The sequence below is a fragment of the Epinephelus lanceolatus genome, chromosome 2 (assembly GCF_041903045.1).
Source record: "Epinephelus lanceolatus isolate andai-2023 chromosome 2, ASM4190304v1, whole genome shotgun sequence".
Lineage (NCBI taxonomy): Eukaryota > Metazoa > Chordata > Actinopteri > Perciformes > Serranidae > Epinephelus > Epinephelus lanceolatus.
The window spans coordinates 25,894,067-25,918,871 of NC_135735.1; the positions used below are offsets into that span (position 1 = coordinate 25,894,067).

General features: G+C 42.2%; 1 protein-coding gene across 6 annotated transcripts; it reads left to right on the plus strand.

Annotated features, from left to right (window-relative positions):
• Positions 1-14: 14 nt before the first annotated feature.
• On the plus strand, positions 15-24,179 carry znf821 (zinc finger protein 821). Of its 6 annotated transcripts, none has more exons than XM_033628434.2 (6): positions 15-156; positions 10,679-10,810; positions 10,954-11,072; positions 19,679-19,774; positions 20,873-21,039; positions 23,088-24,179. In XM_033628434.2, the coding sequence occupies exons 1-6, from the start codon at positions 153-155 to the stop codon at positions 24,037-24,039; spliced, it is 1,470 nt and encodes a 489-aa protein (XP_033484325.1). In that variant the 5' UTR covers positions 15-152; the 3' UTR covers positions 24,040-24,179. The 6 variants fall into 6 exon arrangements, with proteins under 6 accessions (XP_033484325.1, XP_033484300.1, XP_033484307.1 ...); XM_033628409.2 differs by lacking the exon at positions 15-156 and adding an exon at positions 3,642-3,814; XM_033628416.2 differs by lacking the exon at positions 15-156 and adding an exon at positions 3,642-3,814 and having other exon boundaries at positions 19,682-19,774.
• Positions 24,180-24,805: the final 626 nt, after the last annotated feature.

Here is a 24,805-nt window from a genome sequence, read left to right on the forward strand (position 1 = left end):
TTCGTGAAAGAAGCGCGGACAGCCTCCTGCACAGAGCTGAAGTTTAACATCACCGCACAGCACAGTAACGTTAGCTTGTTATAGAGGACTTCATCACTGTCTGTGCCTCTGCCCGAGACTCCCACCTGATATGCCAGTGTTCACTGGACACCATGGGTAATAGATGAATTATGTCTTCTTTATAGCCGCTGTCTAGCTAGTGAGCTTGTTCTCGTCCATCGTCCTCGCATTGACTATAAAGGGCTAACGTTCGGCTTGTTATCTTTAGCCAGCTAGCTAACTAACGTTAACGTTATCTCGTTGATCTCACAAGCTGATTGACTCTAGATAATTGTTTACACCGGGGCTTTTAGTTTGAGCATTAACGTGTGTCATGTGTCACCTGCTAGATAAACGCGACGAATTTCATGACACGACGAGATTATTTTGTTGAGATGGCATATTTTCTCTTAACCCTGCGGAGGAATACATTTTTACCCCGTCAATGTCGTGCTGCGGTCCGTTTACTCGTGGCAGTCAGTGATGACGACTACATGAAATGTTATGACATTAGCAGTTCAGTGGCTTGTAGCGCCACCTAGTGTTGGTGCTGTGCTGTCCAAGAAATTATTCTGTAGGCTGGGCTTGATTAATAGTTTATTAAACATTAGATAAAAGGACGGCGTCAGATTATGTCTCAGGCCTTAGACGGAAATATAGTCAAGTTGGGGTGGTTTTCAAAATCATTGTGATCAAACATAAAGTCAGATGGAAATAACACACCAGTCAGCTGTGATTAATATTAAAGTAACAACAGCAATAATTACATGGGTGTTACCAAAAGCACTGGTCAAAAAAGGATGATGGTGTCACAAAGAAGGTCATTTTTATGAGCCTATGACTAATTGCAGTGATGTAATTATGATGCAAAGACTGTGATTGAGCTTGTGGTTCATGTGTTCGCAGCCTCAGTGTGTTAAAATGACCATCTGAGTAAACAGGGAATCTACTGGATGGGAATTCAGAGGTGGAAATGACCTTATTACACATTTCCACTTGTTTTCATGTCATATGGAAACACTAAAATCATCTTGGACATATTTAGTGCTATAGTCTAACATTAACTTGCTTTGTCATTATCATCAGTGACATTTCTAGTTCTTTGATCTGCCTTTTTTCATATGTTTTAAGACAGAAACTAATGCTTTAGAATTCTTAAAACAGAAGGAGCCTCTCTTGTAACAAGGGTATTTATTTACTGCAGAAAGTATTGCTTTTAAATAAGGATTAAAGGACATTTTGAGACGTATGGTTTGTAGTGAAAGATATTAGATATCATTAATCTTAGTTTTCAAGTAAATATTCAGAAGCTTACATTTGGGACCTCAATTTAAGAAATGTATTCTTATATTGGTATTACGTATTCCTGGTAATGATGAAGGGAGGCAGGAGGTTATTCAAGCATACAGCAGGAGGAAGATAGACACCCTGAGAGGGTTAGTTCATCACAAGGCTACAAAACAAATAGGTACATATAATGATCAAAAATGTCCAAACTCTTTGAACCATGGCAGAAAAATTAAGAGAAAAACATATCGCATGATGTTGTAAGCGTTTAATGTGATGCTACTTTTCATGTACAGTGCATTAATTTAATGTGGCCTTTCCTTTTGGAAAACGCTAAATTTTGTTTTGCCTCAAGATATTTTTTTGAATTGCACAAAGCACTTTTGTCAGTCTTACTGTAGACGTTTAAGCGCCTATGAATCATCATTATATCAGTGTTTATACAAGTGCACACCCATCAAGTCACTTCTTCATATTTTTGAGCTGCCAGCCCCAGAGGCTTATCGTCTGGTTGAACAAACACTCCTATCAGCATTCATCTACTCTAGAGGCCTGTATCACACAGCAGGAATACAAAGTTACTCAAATAACTTTGCTGTGTCAAATCTGGATCATCGAATTTAAGGATTGTTTCACCCAAATTACAAAACACATATTTTTAATTATCCTCAGTGCTAGGCTGGTGGTTTTGATTCAGTGTGGCCAAGTTTTGCCTCACTTGCCTCTGAGATCTCTGCCAAAACAATATTTTTTTGGAGATAAGAGGAATTAGATTTGTCTTGCTTTGAGCACTTGAAATGTTCGACAGCAATGTGACTTTCCAGAAACAATGTTGTGCTTTCTTCTTTAATCTTTTTTTTTTTCTCTTTCTTTTTTAATCTGTGCTTTCAACAGTTTTCATTGGATCTGCAGGCACATTCTTTGTGATTTGACTTAACAACCCCTAAAAATCAATTCAGTAAGACACATGCCAGATAATATCCACCGAGAATCATATATATTCACACTAGAACCCTCATTATCTGCTGATATTGATTTATCACATATAGGTTACAGTATATCAGTGTGTGTATAAGTTTGGGCCAATAAGTGACAAAAAATTGCAGCACAGAAATGGCAAAGATATGTTTGTGGTCATTTAGAAACAGTGTCGCCATTGCTTGGTTTGTCCACCAGAGAGCACTGACACTTTTCTTGAAGTGTAAAATGTTCTGCTCATAACTTGGTCACACTCAATAAATAACCTAATTCAGGGATCATAATCTAAAACATTAATGTTGTGCATTGGTGAAACAAATATTGGCTGAAATATTGTTTTCAGATAAATTGTTGGTATATTGGTCAGGCTTTAATTTATTCTAGAGAAGTTGTGCAACATAAAATCATGTGGTAAGGAACATATACTAATTAATTTCTTCTAATTTAACCTACTCCTTAAATGATTAAATATTCATTTTTGAATCTATGACAGGCTACAGCTTGCTGTTGTATTTTGTGCTTGGGTGTTTTGGAGATGAATCTGTTGACATGCAAGCTCATAAGCTGATTTAATTTTAGGTTTTAGCGCTTTTATGACTTATAAAATTTAAGTATGAAGGTTTATTTGTGACCTTGAAAATAGTAGTTTCACAATGTAGGGCACCACCTATTTATAGTTACTTCCACTAAATATTTAATAGGTTTACAAATACACAGAAATGTTAAAAATAGAGTACTTTAAATGGCATTAATTCTGAATATTTTAGACACTAAAATATGTTGTTTCTCCCATTAATATTTTACATTATAAAGCAAAGTTTGCCTGATATAGACAGATTTAAAGGGTGGACCCGGGCAAAAGCCAACACTCAGATATATTTAGCATATATATTTCGACCACTTTAAGATTTATCTTATTTCTTAAAAATAAAAAAAATAAATCTTAATATATATGTACATTTTGTGAGGTTTTTCTACACAGTCGTTGCTTCTCCCACACTACCTGAACGCACCATAGTATCTTTAGCATGAACTCCCCATCGTCCCTGCATATCCCACAATCCTGTTCGGCGTAGCTTCACTGCCTCTACGTTAGAGATCAGCTGAGCTCGTGCATCGCTGCAGTGAGCGCACGGGTGCCAGCGGCTCGGGATCGGAGCAGCTCGGGGCCGCTCGGTGTCTCTGTGCTCGGGCTTGGACATCATTTTAACCCCCCTGATCGACCGGAGACTGGAGGGGATTTTTTTTTTGTAACGGCTGTAATGATGTGACTCTTGATGTATCCGTTTTTTATCTTTTTACCACCGTGAATGATCCCGGCTCTGCTGATCGAGTGGATCTGATCACATTTTTTGTATTATTATTATTATTTGGCTCATCATCTGTCCATAGTGCGGAAAACACCTGGACTGGTCTCAGGGTATCTGTGGAGGAGATTCCAGTTTTTTTTTGCCGGGAGTGGGCAGTAATATGTCCAGGCGAAAACAGACCAACCCCTTCAAAGTTGACTGTAGGTATTCCAGGTATTGCTTTAATGCTATTTCACGCGTTATATATCCATGTCACGTCTGTTGTCCGTGTTTACTTTGGCTGTTTGACAAAAAAATATTGTTTCTGTAGCGACAGCGTTTCATTGCCTTCCTTGATGTCCGCTGTAGCTTGTAATAGATCCATGTAGATGCGTTACACCATAGACAGGGTACCTCATGACATGCCATCACATACTCTATTGTATGCAGAGTGTGTTGTGTGAGCAGCTGGCAAATAAATATTGGAGATATGTTTATGGGTTGAGTTTTGATAAAAGGAGTGAAAGTTTTCTTGATATCTCACTTTTATTTTGGTTTGTACTGTATGTGAGAGTCCAGCTGAAGGCTTTATTGACTGATCAATGATTTTTTTGCTTTCTTTATTCCACAATAGCCCCTTGAGTAATTGTACGGACATAGCTACATATGCATGCAAACAATAGGAACTGAGGTGGAAAGCAACACGTATCGCCTAAAACAAACTCTAGGCTTATGCAATATTAAAAAAAGAAAATTACAAGTAGCTGAATAAATAATATTCAAGTGAGCACATCTCTGGTAAATAGTTGTCACTATTTTGACAAACTCAGACAGATCGGTATATTGATAATGCGTAGAGGCGCTCATCGCCTTGATCTCATGCAGAAGTAGTGCACAGTTTTGTGACATAGCTATGTAAATGCCTTTCCTTTGAATTTGATAATGTGTGCAAACTTTCAGCCACATGTTGGGGACTTGGAATTTATACCACTGTTTGTGTGTTTTTCAAGCAGACTGATTTGCAAGAAGTTCCATGGTAGTATCTTCCTGTACGTCAGGGCTTGTGGTTAACCACGTTTCTGGCTTCTGTGTTTTGTTTTAAGGTGTCATTTCGGCAGATCAATTTAGCAAAAACATGTCTCAGTGTCAGACCTTGAGTCTCTTCACAACCAGCATACGCTGATAGTTAAACAGTGATCGGAGGAGACAAGCGCTTCTTTTACACACTGCATGGTGTCAATTCAGTTTGCTCTGACATCTCGATTCTAGTACAAGATGACAAGAAAGCAATACAGAGCAGCAGTGTTAAAACAATTAATTAATCAATCAATCTATTAGTGGACTGACAGCAAAGAAATAGGCAGGATAATCATCTAATTGTGTTAGTCATTTTTTAAGAAAAAGGGCCAAACACTCCCTGGTTAAATGCTTTTCTTTGTCATAAATAATCAGAAAAAATAAGTAGTTATGTTTCATCACCTTTGGTTCTGTACACGTTATTTTCTGTCCATCAAGAAAAATAATCTGCAGATTAGTTAATAATGAAAATAGTCATTATTTGCACATCAGGACACATAATCGGCAAAACAAAGTAAAGCCTTATCTTGTCAAAATATGTGCAGTTGCTCTGTACTTAAGGTTGACAGTAGTTTTTGGGATTGCTGTTTCTGTCGTCTCTTTTCTCCCTTTTAAAGGAGATATCCACAGTATTTCTTGCTATAAGAAGCCATATTTCTGCACATTTTTTCATATTGAGTGTTTTCTGAGTGGCACATTGTGCTCACCTTGCACGGTAGTGGGATTTTTTTTTGAGATCACTCAAAAATCACATGAAAATCTAATCCGGCACATCATGTTAACATCATCTTCAAGCATCCTTGTTTGCGTTCAGGGCTCTCCTGCATATCATCAGTGGCACGACACTATTATGAACTGTGGCACCCTGTTTTGATTTCATATTCTAAAAAAATACTGGCATACAACAGACAAAAATGAATTAATTGAAATTAAGGAATACTTGGGAGACACCTGATGTGAATAAACTGTTAGCGTTTTGGCCTTCTTCCCCCCCAGATCTTATTTTTGGTGGACAGCACGCTAACCTCTCAAAGAGCTCGCGTCAGTTCACAGAAGGGGATTGCCCAGCGTAATCTGCTGAAGTTATGTATGCTGCAGCCCATTCTAAACATAGTTTGTTTAAACTGCTGTTGAAATGCATCTTGCTCCCTTGACTGCAATAATCCCTGTGAGCTAATGAGCTCATTTGCTGCTCTGTAACACTTCTAGGAGAGTCCAGGGTGGGAGCTGAACACCCTCAGGAGGGCCCGATACAATGTGATGTTGGCATACATTAGTACACTCCATGCTGTGACGATTGCAAAACATTTTTTAGACTTGACAAGCTATATGTCCCGCTGCGTCACCGGCGTGTGAGTTCAGGCTCTGTGTTTTTGTACATTGGCTTTGCTCTGCTTTGCCTTGATTGTTTTACCTGCCTTTTCTTGTGAGGTATGAATTGCATGCACAGAGCTGTCCCCCCTGAGAGGGTCAGACCAGATAGACAGACTGACAGACCAGACAGGCAGGGAGACAGTCTGACAGGCAGGCGGGCTGACACACACACACACACACACACACACACACACACACACACAGGGAATTCCAGACAATAATACAACAGTGCTGTCTGTCTAGCTATTTGTGTTCCTCCTTGAGTTTGATGTGCAACAACAGCGAGAAAAACAGCATTATATAAAACTTAATTAGAACTGAAGGTGGTCCATGCTTTACAGAGAAAAGTTAATGTCTCCTTCAGGTTGACAGTAAACACACATCAGTATGTTTGAAAGTATGGGGACATGTTTTACCATGAAAAAAACAACTTTGTAAGGACTGTCCAGGCTTTTTCAGAACTTTTCAGATACACACAGTATGTGTGAGAAGTACACAAGCCACATTTTTTGTTAATTGGATTTGCATCTAACATGAAAAGTACAGTTTTTCATACATCTGTTTCTGTCATGTATCTGAACTTTGCTTTGAAAGAGCTAAAAATAAGACGTTGCCTCCCAAATGTTCTCCCAAATTAGCTCAGCACAAATGTGTTTTGATTATCTGTGATTGCCGTGTGCTTTCATGGTGACAGTGCAGTCTTGTGGCCGCATCAAAAGCCCCAAAATAAGAATGTAAATATTACTTTTCCGTGGAAACAATCAAGGAGGGTGATTGAGGTTAATTTCAGGTGCCAAACTAACCAGAGAAAGTCTTCCTCAAAGAGAAAAATGGTCTGTCACTTCACCGTCTTCTCTGTAGTATTAGGGCACCAGTTAATCAGAGTGAGAATTGATCGGACGTGCGGCCCACCATCCTCGTTCTCCTTAACGTGTGTGTGTGGATGTGAGACAGAGGCCCCAGCACTTCTTGCAGAATCAGACGGTGTTGTGTGTTTTTGGAGGGGACGGCAGCTGAAAAGGAGAAGGAGGGGGCTTTGAATTCAACAGGACCCCCATTGCTTGGTGTTTGAGTAGAGTTTTGGCCTTCTATCTTTTGTCTGTTTTGTTTTGCGCGCTACCCCTCCACCCCCCCAACATCACCACCACCACTGCCCCCCCCTCCTCCCCTCCTCTCTCCCTCTTCTGTGTGTCTGTTGGCTGATGAGTTTGTCTCTTTGTCTGGATTCAGTCAGACACTGCGTCACCTCCTGCCTACAGACACACAGACTCAGAGATAACATCACAGTGGCAGAGACTGAGGGAGGGAGGGAGGGAGGGAGGGAAGGGAGCGAGGAGAGACAGATGTACAGACAGAGCCCTCGCAGTGGGGGGATGGGTATCTCTCACACATCAATCATTGGCTATGTGCCGTGAAGCCAGCTTGTTGTAGTAGTTCATAGTTCAATACTCCGACCCACTCTACCAGTGCTAATGAATGCTTTGATTTCTATGGGAAAAGTGCCCAAACTGCATTCACATACTAACTTCTTGCCAGCAGCCAAATAGTAGAATGATAAACCTCCTCAAGATTATACCTCTGTTTTCATCAGACACTCAGGGAAAGAGAGAGAGTGCGTGCATGTGCGCAATACCTCAGGATTGTGACGAGGGCTGTAATTACTTCTGTCACTCTCAAGTAACTGAAGTCAGGATCTCTCTCCCATCTCTGATCTGCGTTAATGGAGAGAGTGCACATAAGGGAAGAAAATTGGATTTTAAGCTATCATTAATTTTAGCGACCTGAAGTGGGATGTTCTCGCATGTGAATGCCGGAGGAGCTCTCAACAAATTTCCCAGTGAAGCAGAGTTGGCAGTTAAATACAGGGTCAAGTGCGCTAATAAGGCAAGCGAAGTGATTCTGCAGAATCCCGCAACCGGCAGAGCTGTAAAACAAAGAGTGGCATCACAAGGAGTTAAGCCACATATGGGCTGTCATGGTATGAAGCTTCATCCTCCCCCTCAGAGCTGATGGTATAGATATGGAAGTAGTCAGAGCTACATACAAGCAGGGAGGACAGAGGGCGAGCCAGGCTGTTCAGTGTGTGGGTGGTACTGAGAGAGAGAGGGAGAGGGAGAAACACACTGAGTAGCAAGGCAGTTAGCTAGAGGAAAAGAGTGCAGGCTGCTTCCCCTGTGGGACTGCAGCATGGCTGTCGAACAGAGCTAGCATGTATCTGCGAGTGTATATGTGTGTGTGAAAAAGTGGGGGTTGGGATGCAAATGAAGTTAATGTGTGTGCATGTATATGTCGGTGAGCTTGCCTCTACGGCTTAGCATTCATTATGTTTCAGCGTCGGATGCTTCACAGGAAAGCCGGCGAAGAAGTTGATGTGGTCCACATCATGAGTGGAGCCAAAAAGTCTCCATAAAAAAACTAAAATCATGTTATTAATTCATTATGTGGGATGTTTTGTTGAACTGTGCTGATCTCATCAACATTGTGCTAATCATGCATGTGCTAATTAAAAGGCCGAATGTTCAGACATTAGAGGCCGGGACACATTTCATGTATATTAATGTAGACAAAACCTTAACTCCAGGCTATAGGCGAATGCACCAGTGTTGAAAAATTCATACCTTCTTGTGGTGAACTATGATGAGACTAGATGCTGTTTCTATGGAGATAAACCACTCATATGTTCGGTACAATTTATGGGTGAAAGGGAGGCCTCTGTATTTAAACTGAACTAAGTCATGTTCGTGCTTAGCTCTATATAGAATATTATGAATCAAAATTTAAAAAGCACGTTATTTATGATGTCAATTTCCCAAGAGGAGGTCCTGCCACCATGGTGCACAGTCATAGTGGCGTCTGTTGTCTGTTGACACATGTATGTTCTCCCTGTATAGTACAGGGTATGCAGTCTCCTTAATTGTGAAACTTTATAGATAGGCTTGGTGTTGCTTTCATGTGGTCGGCAAACATAAAAAATCATTGATTTTTTTCCAGTTCTCCAGCCTGTTGCACCGGTTTCATTTGCAAACTTGACTGGCAGGCATTTTGTTATTGATTTATTCATTTTTAGTCGTATCAACCACCAATATGAGGGCTCATTTTAAATAATGAGAGGGAGGTTTTGCACCATCTACGTCTACTTTATCATCATCACATGTATATTGTCACTTAATACATTTTCTGGAAAATCAGTTGGATTAATAATGGATAAAACAAGAGTGTCTGTTTCTGGAAAATTAAATACCTGACATTTTAAGTTACTTTATCGCATTGATGAATACACAAATAAATGTGAAAGAGATGTTGAAGGATAAATACTACAGTATGACAAAGTCTGTGATTGGTAGGCAAATTTATATTGTACACCAATCAGCCAAAACATTAAAACCACTGGCAGGTGAAGTGAATAACATCGATCATTTCATTACAATGCAGTAATGAAATGATCTGCTGGGAAACCTTTGGTCCTGGCATTCATGTGGATACCCCTTTGCGCACTCCACCCACCTAAATATTGTTGTAGACCAAGTACCCCCGCTCATTGCAACAGTACCCCTGAGTGCAGTAGCCCCCTAGCAAGGCAATGCACCATGCCACACCACAAAAACTGCTCAGGATTGGCCCAAGCAACGTGACAAAGAGCTCAAGGCATTGACCTAGTGTTCAAATTCCCCACATCTCAATCGGATCGAGCATCTGTGGGACAAACCGGTGCCCCGGAGGTCATTTTTCCAGGCCTTGACAGGTCAGAGCCAAGTCCGATCTATGATGGGGCCTCTGGGGGTGTCCTGTGTTGTCTGGCACCAAGGCGTTGTTGACGGATCCTTTGAGTCCTGTGGGTTGTGAGGTAAGGTACCAGCATACCCAACGGATGTTCAATCAAATTGGGATCTGGGGAATTTGGAGGCTAGGTTGACGCCTTGAGCTTAGTCACGTCTGCCGAGCCATTCCTAAGCACTTGTTATGGTGTGGCATGGTGCATTGTCCTGGCTTGGGGGGCACTGCCATCAGGGAGTGCAGTTGCCAGTAGGGGGTGTACTCAATAATAATAATAATAATAATAATACATTAAATTTGTATAGCGCTTTTCAAAGACCCAAAGACGCTTACATAGTAACACAAAAGGGGTAGTGACAGACGGGGGAACAAGCAGAAGACAACATAGCGAACAAAAGAAATGATGGGATGTAACACAGGCGGTATAGGAACAGTCAGTGGGGTGGAGGTGGTTAGGGGTAGGGGAGGTCGAAGGCTTGGGAGAAGAGGTAGGTTTTCAGGCGGGATTTGAATATGGGAAGTGAGGGAGAGTGGCGAACAGGTTGGGGGAGGGAGTTCTATAGTCGGGGTGCTGTTCTGGAGAAGGCTCTGTCACCGAAGGTTTTCTTGGTCTGTCTTGTCGTTTGGGTGGGTGAGGCGTGTCGAGTGGCATCCACATGAATGCCAGCACAAGTTTCCTCAGAAGAGCATTGCACTGTCACAAAATGATCAATGTTATTCACTTCACCAGTCAGTGCTTTTAATGTTTTGGCTGATCGGTGTATATTGTCGTATTACTAGCCGACTCCAGACAGAGCTCTTTATTCGGCTCACTGTAAACACTTGTCTTACCGACTGCTACGCTGTCTTTCTATCTCCAGGGCCATTCCACACTTCAGGCATCACAGGACTTCAGCACACTATTAACATGGATGGCAGGGACGAATTCACCGAAGACAGTGAATGCTGCAGCAACAACTCCCAGGAAGTACAAGAGCAGGATAGCATCTCAGGTACAGGATGGAGGGAGGGGCCAGGGGGGAGGACTGGAAAGACTCTGTGGGACGTCCTCGGACTGAGGGGTGTTAGTGAGAGTAAGCCCTGCTCTGTGTTCTGTTGTCTGTCTGTATTGATAGGGCTGTGTTTGCCTCCATAGAAGACAGTGATAGTGACCTCGACAACCACGGTGAAGACTCGTCCTCCAACACCTCCGCTGACGACCACATGACCACCAAGAGAACGCAGTGCCGCCTACAAGGAGCGGGAGTCAAAGAGGTGAGAGATAATGCCACTGATTGCTCATAGTGATGTTTTTTATTTCTTTCACAATATTTTGCCTCATCTCGTATTAGTTTGAACGCTGTCTGTATGTTCCATATCAAGACTCTGTATTGTGAAGTTGGTAATTTGGCAGGAACATACAAACAAGACTCCACAGAGATAAATTATTGACATGGATCTGCCCTGTGTCACTGTGTAGGTGCCCAGTTTCATTTTGGGATATGTAATACATCACATGTTGCAAGACTTGTGTGGGCTGTGAGAATGATAAACTTAATAACTGGAGGCCAACTCTCATCCACCAGTTGGGCGTCAAACAGGCAACAGTTGATGTTAATATTCATTTGGATATACAGTACAGGCCAAAAGTTTGGACACACCTTCTCATTCAATGCGTTTTCTTTATTTTCATGACTATTTACATTGTAGATTCTCACTGAAGGCATCAAAACTATGAATGAACACATGCGGAGTTATGTACTTAACAAAAAAAGGTGAAATAACTGAAAACATGTTTTATATTCTAGTTTCTTCAAAATAGCCACCCTTTGCTCTGATTACTGCTTTGCACACTCTTGGCATTCTCTCGATGAGCTTCAAGAGGTAGTCACCTGAAATGGTTTTCCAACAGTCTTGAAGGAGTTCCCAGAGGTGTTTAGCACTTGTTGGCCCCTTTGCCTTCACTCTGCGGTCCAGCTCACCCCAAACCATCTCGATTGGGTTCAGGTCCGGTGACTGTGGAGGCCAGGTCATCTGCCGCAGCACTCCATCACTCTCCTTCTTGGTCAAATAGCCCTTACACAGCCTGGAGGTGTGTTTGGGGTCATTGTCCTGTTGAAAAATAAATGATCGTCCAACTAAACGCAAACCGGATGGGATGGCATGTCGCTGCAGGATGCTGTGGTAGCCATGCTGGTTCAGTGTGCCTTCAGTTTTGAATAAATCCCCAACAGTGTCACCAGCAAAACACCCCCACACATCACACCTCCTCCTCCATGCTTCACAGTGGGAACCAGGCATGTGGAATCCATCCGTTCACCTTTTCTGCGTCTCACAAAGACACGGCGGTTGGAACCAAAGATCTCAAATTTGGACTCATCAGACCAAAGCACAGATTTCCACTGGTCTAATGTCCATTCCTTGTGTTTCTTGGCCCAAACAAATCTCTTCTGCTTGTTGCCTCTCCTTAGCAGTGGTTTCCTAGCAGCTATTTGACCATGAAGGCCTGATTGGCGCAGTCTCCTCTTAACAGTTGTTCTAGAGATGGGTCTGCTGCTAGAACTCTGTGTGGCATTCATCTGGTCTCTGATCTGAGCTGCTGTTAACTTGCGATTTCTGAGGCTGGTGACTCGGATGAACTTATCCTCAGAAGCAGAGGTGACTCTTGGTCTTCCTTTCCTGGGTCGGTCCTCATGTGTGCCAGTTTCGTTGTAGCGCTTGATGGTTTTTGCGACTCCACTTAGGGGCACATTTAAAGTTTTTAAAATTTTCCAGACTGACTGACCTTCATTTCTTAAAGTAATGATGGCCACTCGTTTTTCTTTAGTTAGCTGATTGGTTCTTGCCATAATATGAATTTTAACAGTTGTCCAACAGGGCTGTCGGCTGTGTATTAACCTGACTTCTGCACAACACAACTGATGGTCCCAACCCCATTGATAAAGCAAGAAATTCCACTAATTAACCCTGATAAGGCACACCTGTGAAGTGGAAACCATTTCAGGTGACTACCTCTTGAAGCTCATCGAGAGAATGCCAAGAGTGTGCAAAGCAGTAATCAGAGCAAAGGGTGGCTATTTTGAAGAAACTAGAATATAAAACATGTTTTCAGTTATTTCACCTTTTTTTGTTAAGTACATAACTCCGCATGTGTTCATTCATAGTTTTGATGCCTTCAGTGAGAATCTACAATGTAAATAGTCATGAAAATAAAGAAAACGCATTGAATGAGAAGGTGTGTCCAAACTTTTGGCCTGTACTGTAGATGTCAAGTCTCTGGAAGCTATGCCACTTAGTATTTGCTGAGTTTTAACAGGCTCAGTCTAAGTTACTGTATGGCATGGCTAGTTTATTTGTATAGCACCAAGTTAGACACTACACAATTCAAAGTGCTTTACAGGGTAAAGACAAAATTAAAATGGCATATAAATGACAATAAAGGAAGAAAAAGAAATAAAGACAGATTAATAAGAAGTTATGTATCTACCTTATTGGAAAGACGCAGTGAACAACAATATTTCAAACCCTGATGGAAATAATTTAAGAGTTTTAGCTGACCTCAGGTATTCAGGAAGCTTGTTCCACTGGTGGGAGGCATGTCAACTCAAAGTTGCTCCACCTAGCTTGGTTTTGATCCTGAGAAAGCTGAGTAAATGTGTCCCAGATGACCGGAGGCATCTGTATGCTTTACAGGTCTATTGTATAGTATTAGTGTTGTCATGATACTAATGGGCTGTCATGCAGAATATCAGTATTCAATACCCTTTTGCCGTTGAGAGCATAAAATTTAGAATTTTTCTTAAAAGATATACATAAGGGGCGTCGGTAGCTTAGTGGATAGTGCCCATGTATAGAGGCGGCGATGCCTCGCTGCAGCAGTCGCAAGCTCGACTCCGGCTTGCTACCCTTTGCTGCATGTCGTCCCCCCACTCTCTCTCTCTCTCTCTCTCTCTCTCTCTCTCTCTCTTTCTTCCCACTTCACAATCTTCACTCTGTCCTGTCCATTAAAGGCAAAAAAGCCCCCCTCTGCTTCCGGCTTTCTTACAGTGCGGACGCTCTGCTGCTTGCGCTCCACTTTGCTTACATTATTTTGTGGATATACTTGTTTTTTCCTGCTAAAAGCTACAGAAAGTAGATCCTGGATACTTATAAAGCATTGGGACCTTAATTTGCGAGAGATACATAGGACTACTGCCATATTTTCACCACTTTTTCACAACTTTAGTACTGTGTGAGCAGGGCTGAGGCACAGTGCAAGCCTGAGTGGAACCGACTTGTGAAGCAACCTGTAGCAACTTAGCTTGGTTTGCTAAGCTAATGGCTACATCCAGCCCTCCCGATGAAAACCAGCAACTCGTTAAGAAAAACAGGATCATTGCCAACCTCAAGGAAGACATCCGAAGGCTGTCAGCGGAACTCAAGTCCCAATCTGAGCTGCTGACAAACACCCTGGACGTGGCTCACGAGCAGTCTCTACAGATCGCCTCGTTAAAAGCTGCTCTTCAGGACAAAGTAGCCTGGGATCCTACCTCCTCTCTTCCGCAGCCCAGCAGTTCAACACCCCGTCGTAAGCCGCAATGGTCGGAGGTGGTGTTACGGAGCAAAAAAAGGACCTCACTCGGCGTCGGTCTCTCATCCCACCTCAGCCTTTCCAACAGATTTGAGCCTCTGTCATCGCGGGTCGAAGTGCCGGACTCCGATGAGCTCAAGGATGATGCAGCCCGTCCCACGTCTCCCCAGTCTGGGAGTCATCCTCTGCCGGCAGCTCCCCTCCCGGCTAACAGCTGGCAGCCTCCCCGCGCGGACAGCTCTGTGTCCCCCCTCGCACACACCACGGAAACAGAGCGGCAACAGAGGAAACAGAGTCGCTTAACTCATAAAGGTGAGACTATGAAACTGAGCAATAACAAAGTTAACGGGTCACAAGCCAGTGCCAGGCCAAGAGCCAGAGAGCATTCTGCCAAAAACAAAGCTAAGAGGATAGACACTATTCTGATTGGGGATTTTATAACGAGGCAGGTGGAAATGGCCAGGACTGAAAATCTAACTATGAATAACCCATCAGTCAGAGAGGTGGCAGCTATGCTACCAGACATTATGTCTACACGGCCACATATTAAGAAGATTGTTATTCATGCTGGCTCATTTGACATCCTCTCGAATAAATCTGTGTCTGAGACCCTAAAGAAAGACTTTTTGTTTTTATTGGAAACACTTAAAAATCTTCACTCAGGAGTGTTTTTCATCTCTGGACCTATCCCAACACTCGGCAGAGGTTGCAAGTCCTTCAGCAGACTCCTCGGCTAAAGCACCTGGCTGTCATCAACCTGCCTCGAGCAACAGGTTGGATTTATTGACAATTTTAATGTTTTTTGAAACATAAAAAGCCGCTTCATGTCAGACGGGATTCACCCAAACAACCTTGGCTCCAAACATCTTGGCTGCAACATACGTCACACCATCGAGTCATCTTATCAGAACATATATGCACTGATAAGCAGGAAGGTCAGCACACAGGGAGCAGACAGACAGACAGTTACTGCTCCAAAAACAACAACCGCCTCCCATGATGATGACGTCAAGGTCTGTGACTCTGTCCTCCACATTACAAGAAACCTGCAGAGATTGTCTCTGTCCCAGCAAGAATGTCAAGGAAAGAAGAGATAGGACAGTCACCATGCCACTTTCCCCCTTATGCCGGCAATTTCACTCAGCCGGCGGCATGGCGAAAATAAAAACAACTGCAGAAAATCAAGGACAGTCAACCCATCAAATCTGATATGTATCTCATGTCAAACACAGACGTTTCACAACTAGCATTTCTAAATATCAGGTCTCTGGCTGGCAAATCCTTCTTAATCAATGATTTTATTAACAAGCACAAACTTGATTTTATGTTTTTAACTGAAACTTGGCTAGGTCAGGAAAATAGTGCAGCAGTTTTAATTGAGACAGCCCCTCCAAATTTTAGTTTCTTTAGTGAAGCAAGAATACATAAGAGAGGAGGCGGAGTTGCCACTCTGTTCAAGGACAGCTTCCAGTGTAAGCAAATGTTTTATGGTTAATTTGACTCCTTTGAATATGTTGCCACTCAGTTAAAATCCCCCTGTCGAGCAATTTTAGTGACCATCTACAGACCCCCCAAATATGATGCAAGGTTTTTTGATGAGTTTGCCAAATTGCTGTCTATTGTGTGCATGGATTTTGACTGTGTTGTTTTAGTGGGAGATTTTAACATTCATGTTGATAATCTTACAGATGGGTGTGCTAAGGAACTGTTAAATATTCTGGATAACTTTGGGCTTTCTCAGCATGTCACAGAACCAACACATAACAGAGGACACATATTAGATCTAATTATTTCCAAAGGTCTTAATATCTCTGAGGTTGTGGTGAACGATGTCGCTTTATCTGACCATTACTGTGTTTCATTCAAAATGACCACCCTTGCTTATCCCATGAAAAGTGAAGCAGAGGTGATCAGAAAGCGTTATATAAATGATAACACCTGTGCATTATTCACCCAGAGTTTTACACCATCACAAACCCTGCCCTCAGCTCTAGTTGATGACCTTGTAAACAGTTTTAGTTCCAATGTTATGACTGTTATTGATTCTATTGCCCCGATTAAGACCAAAGTTATGTCAGGTAGGAAAAAGGCACCCTGGAGAAACGCCACACTGGTTAAAGAATACAAAAGAGTATGTAGACAAGCTGAACGCAGGTGGCGAAAAAACAAACTCCAGGTATATTACGACATTTATAAAGAGAGTCTTCACAACTATAACCAGGAACTGAAGAATGCAAGGCAATCATATTTTTCAGAGATTATCAGTAGAAACAGTAATAATGCCCGCACACTTTTTTCTGTAGTGGACAGACTGACCAACCCCCCAGCATCACTCCCTCCTGAACTACTGTCTAACAAGTCATGTAATGACTTTGCAGCCTTCTTCACAAACAAAATATTACAGATAAGACAGGCAGTGTGCAGCTCCAGCTCAGGAATGATAACACTTGTGCCTTCCTGTCCTCCGGTTAATCTAGGACATTTTAGCCTCCTAGATTACACAACTCTAACAGAAACGGTTTCAAAATTAAAGCCCACAACATGCTGCCTTGATATTCTGCCTTCAAACTTTTTTAAAACCATTTTTAACTGCATAGCTCCAGATGTACTGCAGATAATAAATACTTCTCTTAAAGCAGGCCAGTTTCCCCAGGCCTTGAAAACTGCAGTAATAAAACTTCTCCTAAGAAAATCAAATCTGGACGCCACAACAATTAGTAACTATAGGCCAATATCAAATCTGCCATCTTTGGCGAAAATCATTGAAAGGATTGTCTTCCAGCAAATCCATACTTTTATGATGCAAAACAATCTTTTTAACACATTTCAGTCTGGATTTCGGCCACATCACAGCACTGAGACTGTACTTATCAAAGTCTTAAATGATATTCATCAGAATAATGATGCATGCAAATCCTCTGTCCTGGTATTACTAGATCTCAGTGCTGCATTTGATACAGTTGATCATAATATACTACTTAGCAGATTGGAAAAGTGGGTGGGACTCACCGGCACTGTGCTACAATGGTTCAAATCTTACTTACAAGATAGGGACTTTTTTGTGTCAATTGGTAACCATGAATCTGAGCGAACTACGATCACATGTGGGGTTCCTTAAGGGTCCATTCTCGGACCACTTCTATTCAACATCTATATGCTACCCCTAGCCCAGATTATGGAACATCACAACATCTCCTATCATACGTATGCCGACGACACACAACTCTCTATCTCAGTGTCATCACACGACTACAGTCCCTTACTCTCATTGAGTAACTGTATTCATCAAATCAGTGACTGGATGTGCCAAAACTTTCTCCAGCTAAATCCAGAAAAGACAGAGGTATTAATTTTTGGCCCTAGAAATGAAAGGGCAAAGATCAGCACCCACCTTGGCTCTATGTCATTGACAGCTACAAATCAAGCCAGAAATCTTGGTGTTATTATTGACTCAGACCTGAACTTCAACAGCCATTTAAAGTTTATTACTAAATCTGCCTATTACCACCTGAAAAATATAGCTAGAATTAAGGGGTTTCTGTCTAAACAAGACATGGAAAAACTTATTCATGCATTCATTTTTAGTAGGTTGGGTTATTGCAATGGCTTATTTACAGGACTTAACAAAAAATCAATCAGACAGCCGCAGCTGATTCAGAACGCTGCCGCCAGAGTCCTTACAAACACCAGGAAACTGGACCATATTACACTGGTCATTAAATCGCTACACTGGCTTCCTGTGAGTCAAAGAATAGATTTTAAAATCTTACTGCTGGTCTACAAAGCCCTAAATGGTCTCGGACCAAAATACACGCTTGCTCTACTGGTTCCCTACAAAGGATCCCGACCCCTTAGATCATCTGGAACAGGTTTGTTGTGTGTTCCAAGAACAAGAACCAAGCAAGGTGAGGCAGCATTCAGTTATTATGCTCCTCACCTGTGGAACAAACTTCCTGTAGATCTGAGGTCTGCTCAAACTGTCAGCTCCTTTAAATTAGGGCTAAAAACATTATTGTTTACTGAAGCGTACTCTTAGATTAAATTCTTACCTGCTGTATTCTACTGCCCGTACTTTTTAACTACACACTGCTGATTTATGCCTTTTATTATTCTACTTCTTTTCTTATCCTGACTGTTCAATGTATTGAGCCTGTTTTTATTTTATGTTACTGTATTTTATTATTATCACTATCATTCTCAATTTCTATTTCCCTTTTTAATCGACTTTTTATTGTTTTAAATTGTCTTGTTGCTTTTAATGTCTCTGTAAAGCACTTTGAATTACCTTGTGTTGAATTGTGCTATACAAATAAACTTGCCTTGCCTTGCCTTGCCCAAAAAAATCTGATGATGCAGCGACGTGTGTGTGTGTGTGAAATGAGTATTGAAACAGTTTCACATATTAAAGACATGTATCTGTAAATCCTTTTTTTTTTTTTTTTTTTTTTTTTTTTTGACAGCACTGCTAACTGTTGATTCACAGCTAATGTATTGCACGTAAGAGAAATAGCAGATAACTTGACTGTGGGGTCACAGAAACAGGAAGTACTGATATCTCTTATATCTGACATTTTCACAGTCATTGTTTCCTTTTCATCAAACTGTGAAGCACAAACTTGGTTTAGTGCGGAGATACATTCAACATTTATATGGCTGTCATTTTTGTCCGTCCAGGTATAAATATTTATTTGGTTAACTTGTTAAAAATCCATTTTACTATCGTGAGATTTTCGTCAAATGAGTGAAATTGGTAGATAAAAGAGGTGTTTTTGTTCAGCAGCAAAAATCTCATACAGTGTCATAAAATGATTGAGCACTTCTGTGGGGTGTGACAACTTGTCACTTTTGTAAACTAAAATACACCCCTACGCACTTAGAAACAACAGCAAGTACTTCAGTTTAAGGGACTTTTGCAGAACACCCCTGGTATCAGCCAATATGTTCTGTGCCAGGACCTTCTGCTTGAAAGTGTTCTGTATTTCAGCTTGTGTGTGAGTCACATCTGTGACAGCACACAGCATCATGTCACTGTTTGTGAGTCACTGGCGCTTGTGAGAATTTTGCTCATTCACACTCAACACATCACAACATACCACTTGCAGAAATGCTCCAGCTGGAAACGTGAAGTGAGTAGTGACTTCAGTGGGCTCAGCAAGACATGAAAAAGCTGTCTAGTATTATTCTCAAAGCACCTATCATGTGAAGTATCTGGTTTCAGTTTGGTAGTTTGATTACTCTTGACAGGATACAGAATTGTGATGTAGGTTTTGCTCCTGAAATGTGTGTTTTAATGCTGCTTCGTTTCCCTCAGGAGAGCGAGGAAGGGGCAGACGGCAACAACTTTGTTTGTCCTCTCTGCACGCTGGATTTCAGCAGCCCTGAGAAGCTCATCTCCCATGTCTACCAGGTGAGAGCAACATTGTCTCGCCTGTCCTAATCCAGTGCAGAACCATGAAAACAAAGCTGCTTTGGATCCTTTATTGCAGTCTGTTTCTAATAAGCTAGACGAAGGTCACCGCCTTTTAATTCCCCTAAGTAGCTTTAAGCATCAGCACTTCAGTGAAATGCAGGTTGAGGGAGAAGGTTTTGAGTTGTGTGACCTAGTGCTTACTATGTCATTTAACTGCACAGGAGTCTTGCATCTTAAAAAACTGAATTCAGTGCCACATATATTGGAGATTATTATGTATTTGCTGATGGTAAATTATCTCTTATGCTCTTAAAAATGCTGCAGCTGCAGGTTCACCTCTTCTTCCAGGCTCTTTATCTGTCATTTTACAGCAATACACACCTTCCACTCTCATTGTCTGTGTTTACCAATGGCCGTGAGATCTCAGTTAACATTCAGTAGCTGATTTATACCTTACCTCAGCATTTGCAGAATTCACACAATCAACGCTGTTCATATTTTTTTTGCAAATGTCAGGCCGTTTTTGGTTCTTGCACTTATAGATACTGAAAGATGAGTGTGCATTCTGTCACTGTAATGTTGAGGAATTACAACAGTGTCTGCCTTGTTAACCGGTGTGGAATGTATGGACAGTGGCATAAACCACAGCTGCCACTGTTACAGTGCTATGAAATTGCAAGACTTGTTCTTGGCACTGAGGAGCACATTTGAATGCTTCCCAAATTATTTGTAAAATATGAAATGTCCTGTCAATTCATTTTAACTCATAGGCGTTTTTTTTCCCCAATACACTGTTGTATGGCATTAGTACTAAATTTAGAGCACTTAATAGCAAATAATGTTGTGTATGCCACCTGCTTTTCAAAAAGAAAACTAATTTTTTTTATTGTCTTTGAATTTGATTTGATATTAATAATGATAATAGTTTTTCAGTATCTGACTTTCAAATAATTGCTTAGTTTAAGGAGTTTTAAATATGCTGAATGAGTTCATTAATGTCTGTGGTGTGCTCTCGAATGTGTCTTTTTGCCCACTTTCTTTCTTTCATCTTGTTCTTTTTTTTTTTTTTTTTTTTTTTTAATCTGTCTTTAACAGCACACGACTATGATGAGCAATAGCAAGAGCTATGTGTGCCCAGTGTGTGGGCGAGCCCTGAGTTCGCCTGGCTCACTTGGACGGCATCTTCTCATCCACTCTGAGGACCGCCTCTCCAACTGCGCTGTCTGTGGTGCACGCTTCACAGACACCAACAACTTTAACAGGTTCGGCTCATCTCCACTGTATCTCTCCTCTCAGGTCTTTGATGCCTATTGCTTTTATTTATTTAAAGACAGAACTATGCAGATACTTTAGATGTAGTGTTACAGATATTTTATTTTGGCCCTTTTTTCAAATTAATAACATTATCAATAATTAAGACCCTGCTTTAAAGAGGCACTGTGTAGGATTTAGTGGCATCTAGTGGTGAGGATGCAGATTGCAACCAGCTGAGTACCCCTTTGCTCACCCCTCCCTTTCCAAGCAGGTTGTAGAGCCTATGGTGGCATTGAGGTAACTTACAAATGTGAAAGGCCTTTTCTTGAGCCAGTGTTTGGCTTGTCCATTCTGTAGAAACATGGGGGTGCCACATGGCCCTCTCCATATGTAGATATGAAGGACTCATTTTAAGGTAACAAAAACACAAAAGATCCTTAGTTTCATGTGATTATACATTAGTAAAAACTTAATAATGAACATAACATTACATTTATGCCAAAGATCACCCTAAGTCCTTCACACTGCACCTTTTAAGTTATAATGAAGTCAGCTGCTTCCACAGTTGTCACGTAGATAAAAGACAAATAAATAATAAATCATAATAAATAGCCTAAAATACGGTGTTTACCTCATATGGGTTTTTCTGTTTTGTTCCTGATCATATCCCCACTGTTTTTATTAATTTTTAAATATTTCAAACAAGATCTAAGGGTTCAGCAACCTGCAGCAGATCCTTTTATCAGCGTACAACAAAGGCAGCAGACATCACTGATTCAGCAGGAGAAACAGGTTTTAATGTTGCAGTTTATATCCTCATAGAACATCAAAAAATGTGTCTGGCAGGTGTGTAGTGAACGAATTAAAAATTAATCAGAAATTGCAGGACGCAATCTTTCAAAAGACAAATATTTCGGTTGACTGTACATCCAACCAGGCGGTCAAACCCATCAAATAGGGTGCAAAAAATGAAAATATGTCTTTGTCACAGCACACTGGAACACAATGGAGCTGTGGTTCTCCCAAGTGTGAGATAAGGCAGGATGCAAAACATGAGGAATGAATAAAATTAGTACTGCAATGACAGATTTAATGGAAATAAACTAGCGTGTTGCTAAGCAACTAGCGTTACATTTCAGATTTAAACAGCACTCGCAAGGTCAGGAGACGTAGTAAAAGGAGGAACATAGTGAGAAGCCGTAATGTAAAAGCAGCGAAAAGAAAAAAAAAATCATGAGCTGTTGTAGTTGGTAGAATCAGGTGTTACTGTGAGTAAAACACCATAAAGTACGTAGAAACTGAGCGCAGATGTACAAAAGCTACAGATTAGCTGTGCGTGAAAACCTCATTATATCTGAATAGATTAACTTTTAAAGCATCTGCCACATTTTTGGTTCCCATAGTGTTATCTACAAACAGTCACCTCCTCTTGGGCTGCTAACGGTTAACCACATGTCATGTGACACAGATCCTTGGTCATCTCTGAAACAAATAACTGGGGAAATGAGTAACATAAATTGCTTCATATCAAACAAATTTGACAACCCGTTACACTCCGTCAACTCAGTGGAGTGGGTGGGATCCAGACAATAAGATGAAATGACTCATCTTGTCCTCCACTGGACTGAATAGTTTAGCATGTCAATCATAGCAGCTTGATAGATGAAACTAGAATTAACTGTTGTCCCAAAATATGTAACAACACGGGGCAGGTTGTGGTTACAAGCTGTTAGTTAGTGGCTATCAAAAATACGACTGAAAGTGTTAACTGCCACCCAGAATGTCTGTGTTGTACCCTTCACTGTCATTTTTGTACAAGCTGAAGATTTCAAACAATACTAGCTGTCATACAACAAGTTGATGTTTTAACTTTTGAAGCAGTTTAGTGATGAGACACGACGTGCAGCTCCTTCTTACTCAGGCCAGTGAAGGAAGACACCTACACTAAAGGATTTGGTGATCAGGAGGTCACATTAAGAAAGCAGAAAATGTTGTATCAGGGCTCTTAGGGGATGTTTTACTCTGATCAGCTATTTAATACTGTGTCTTTTCTTAGGGAGAAGCTTAAAGATGTCCTCGACACAACCAGGATGGATGTCGATGGGAGAGACAACTGTTCCATGTCCCTCTCCAGCAGCCCCATGACCAGCCCGGACCACGGCACTTGCTCCTGTCACGGACCAGGCCCCAGTCCCAGTTCATGTCAGGGCCCTCGCCCCTGTCAACCACCTGACCCCAACCCCAGCCTTTGTCAAGCCAGTCGTACCTGCCAGGGACCAGGCCATATCCCCAGCCAGTGTCAAGGCCCCAGACCATGCCACGGCCCAGGACCATGCGCAGGCTCTGACCAAGGGCCCTCCTTTCCTTCACTGCCTGACAGTCTCCTCTCTGAAGGGCCTTCACTGGCATCTATCCCTGATGCTCTTAACTCCTCTTCCTCAGGCTTTCCTCCCATCCCTGACATCCTGGGCCCTATGCCGGTGTATCCTGCCGGAGTGCTGCTGGTGTGCAACAGCTGCGTGGCCTATCAGCAGCTAGTGGAGGCCCAGTCGCCGATGCGAAAATGGGCTCTGCGTAGGAAGAACGAACCCTTGGAGGCCCGCATGCAGCGTCTTGAGCGCGAGCGCACGGCAAAGAAGAACAAGCGGGCGTGTGAGACGGACGAGGAAAGGGAGCTGAGGAGGCTGCGGGACCGTGAGGCCAAGCGCATGCAGAGGATGCAAGAATCAGAGGAGCAGCGGGCGCGCAGGCTGCAGAGAGACAGGGAGGCCATGCGTATGAAGAGGGCAAACGAGACGCCAGAGAAGAGGCAAGCCAGGCTGATCCGCGAGAGGGAGGCGAAGAGGATCAAGCGGCGGCTGGAGAAGATCGACCCTGCTCTGAGGACACAGATAGAGCATGATCCTGCTGCCATGGCTGCCCTCACAGCAGACATGAGTCTCTTTCAGTTCCCCTGCCCTATGCCTGTCCCTTCCATTGACAACGGTCTGTTCATGAAGCTGCCCTAATGGGACCAGGCCACTGGGGGAGGGGGGGATAACTGGCATCTAGCAGCACCATTAACCTCTGCACTCCGCCATCAGACTGCCATGGTCACAGAGAACCATTCCTAGCTGGTTTGCTTCCAGCTCCTTCTGTGTCGAACAGCTTGACAGACAAACTGCTTTGTTAAATACAGCAAAAACTACTCCAATTTCTAATTTATTACAGTCTAGAAAACCTTGGGAACAGGGTTGAGAATGTTTCATATTGTATGGATGATGACATAAAAGCATGTTGTAAAGAGATTTTATCTGTTCGTCAGTGGGCTAGCAGATTTAACGGTTCATTCTAGTAGGAGCAGTTATACTTCCTTTTCGGAAAAAAAAATATCTTTTTGCACATGGACCTTCAGTGACAGGAGTGGGGACTTTGTAGCCACAGCCCCCCCTCCCTTCTGGTCCACTCCGCCAGCCCAGTGACTCGGGTTTACCGGTAGCTACACCTCTCTCTTCAAGCTGCCACCGTGGGTCCCTGGGAAGATCATATTCAGTCAAACTCTACTACCTCAGCTGGCGCCATGGTCGCGCCCTCTGTCTCGTGGCTTACTGCGTTCCAACTCCAAGCTTCCAAAGCTCTACATGTACTGTACACTACTACAGAGGATGCGGGTTGTTTTCCACAGTTTGTGTTTGCATTAATGGCTGAGGCCCTTCAATAGGACACAAAGATTCACAGGAGCAACCACATGTATTTCCCAGGTTTGATGAGAATGTTTCTTAAAGGTCCAGTGTG

Coding starts and splice junctions, on each gene's coding strand:
- znf821 (XM_033628409.2), top strand. CDS start 3,775: ATGTCCAGGCGAAAACAGACCAACCCCTTCAAAGTTGACT. Junction 3,815..10,678: donor CAACCCCTTCAAAGTTGACT/GTAGGTATTCCA, acceptor TTCTATCTCCAG/GGCCATTCCACACTTCAGGC. Junction 21,040..23,087: donor GACACCAACAACTTTAACAG/GTTCGGCTCATC, acceptor GTCTTTTCTTAG/GGAGAAGCTTAAAGATGTCC.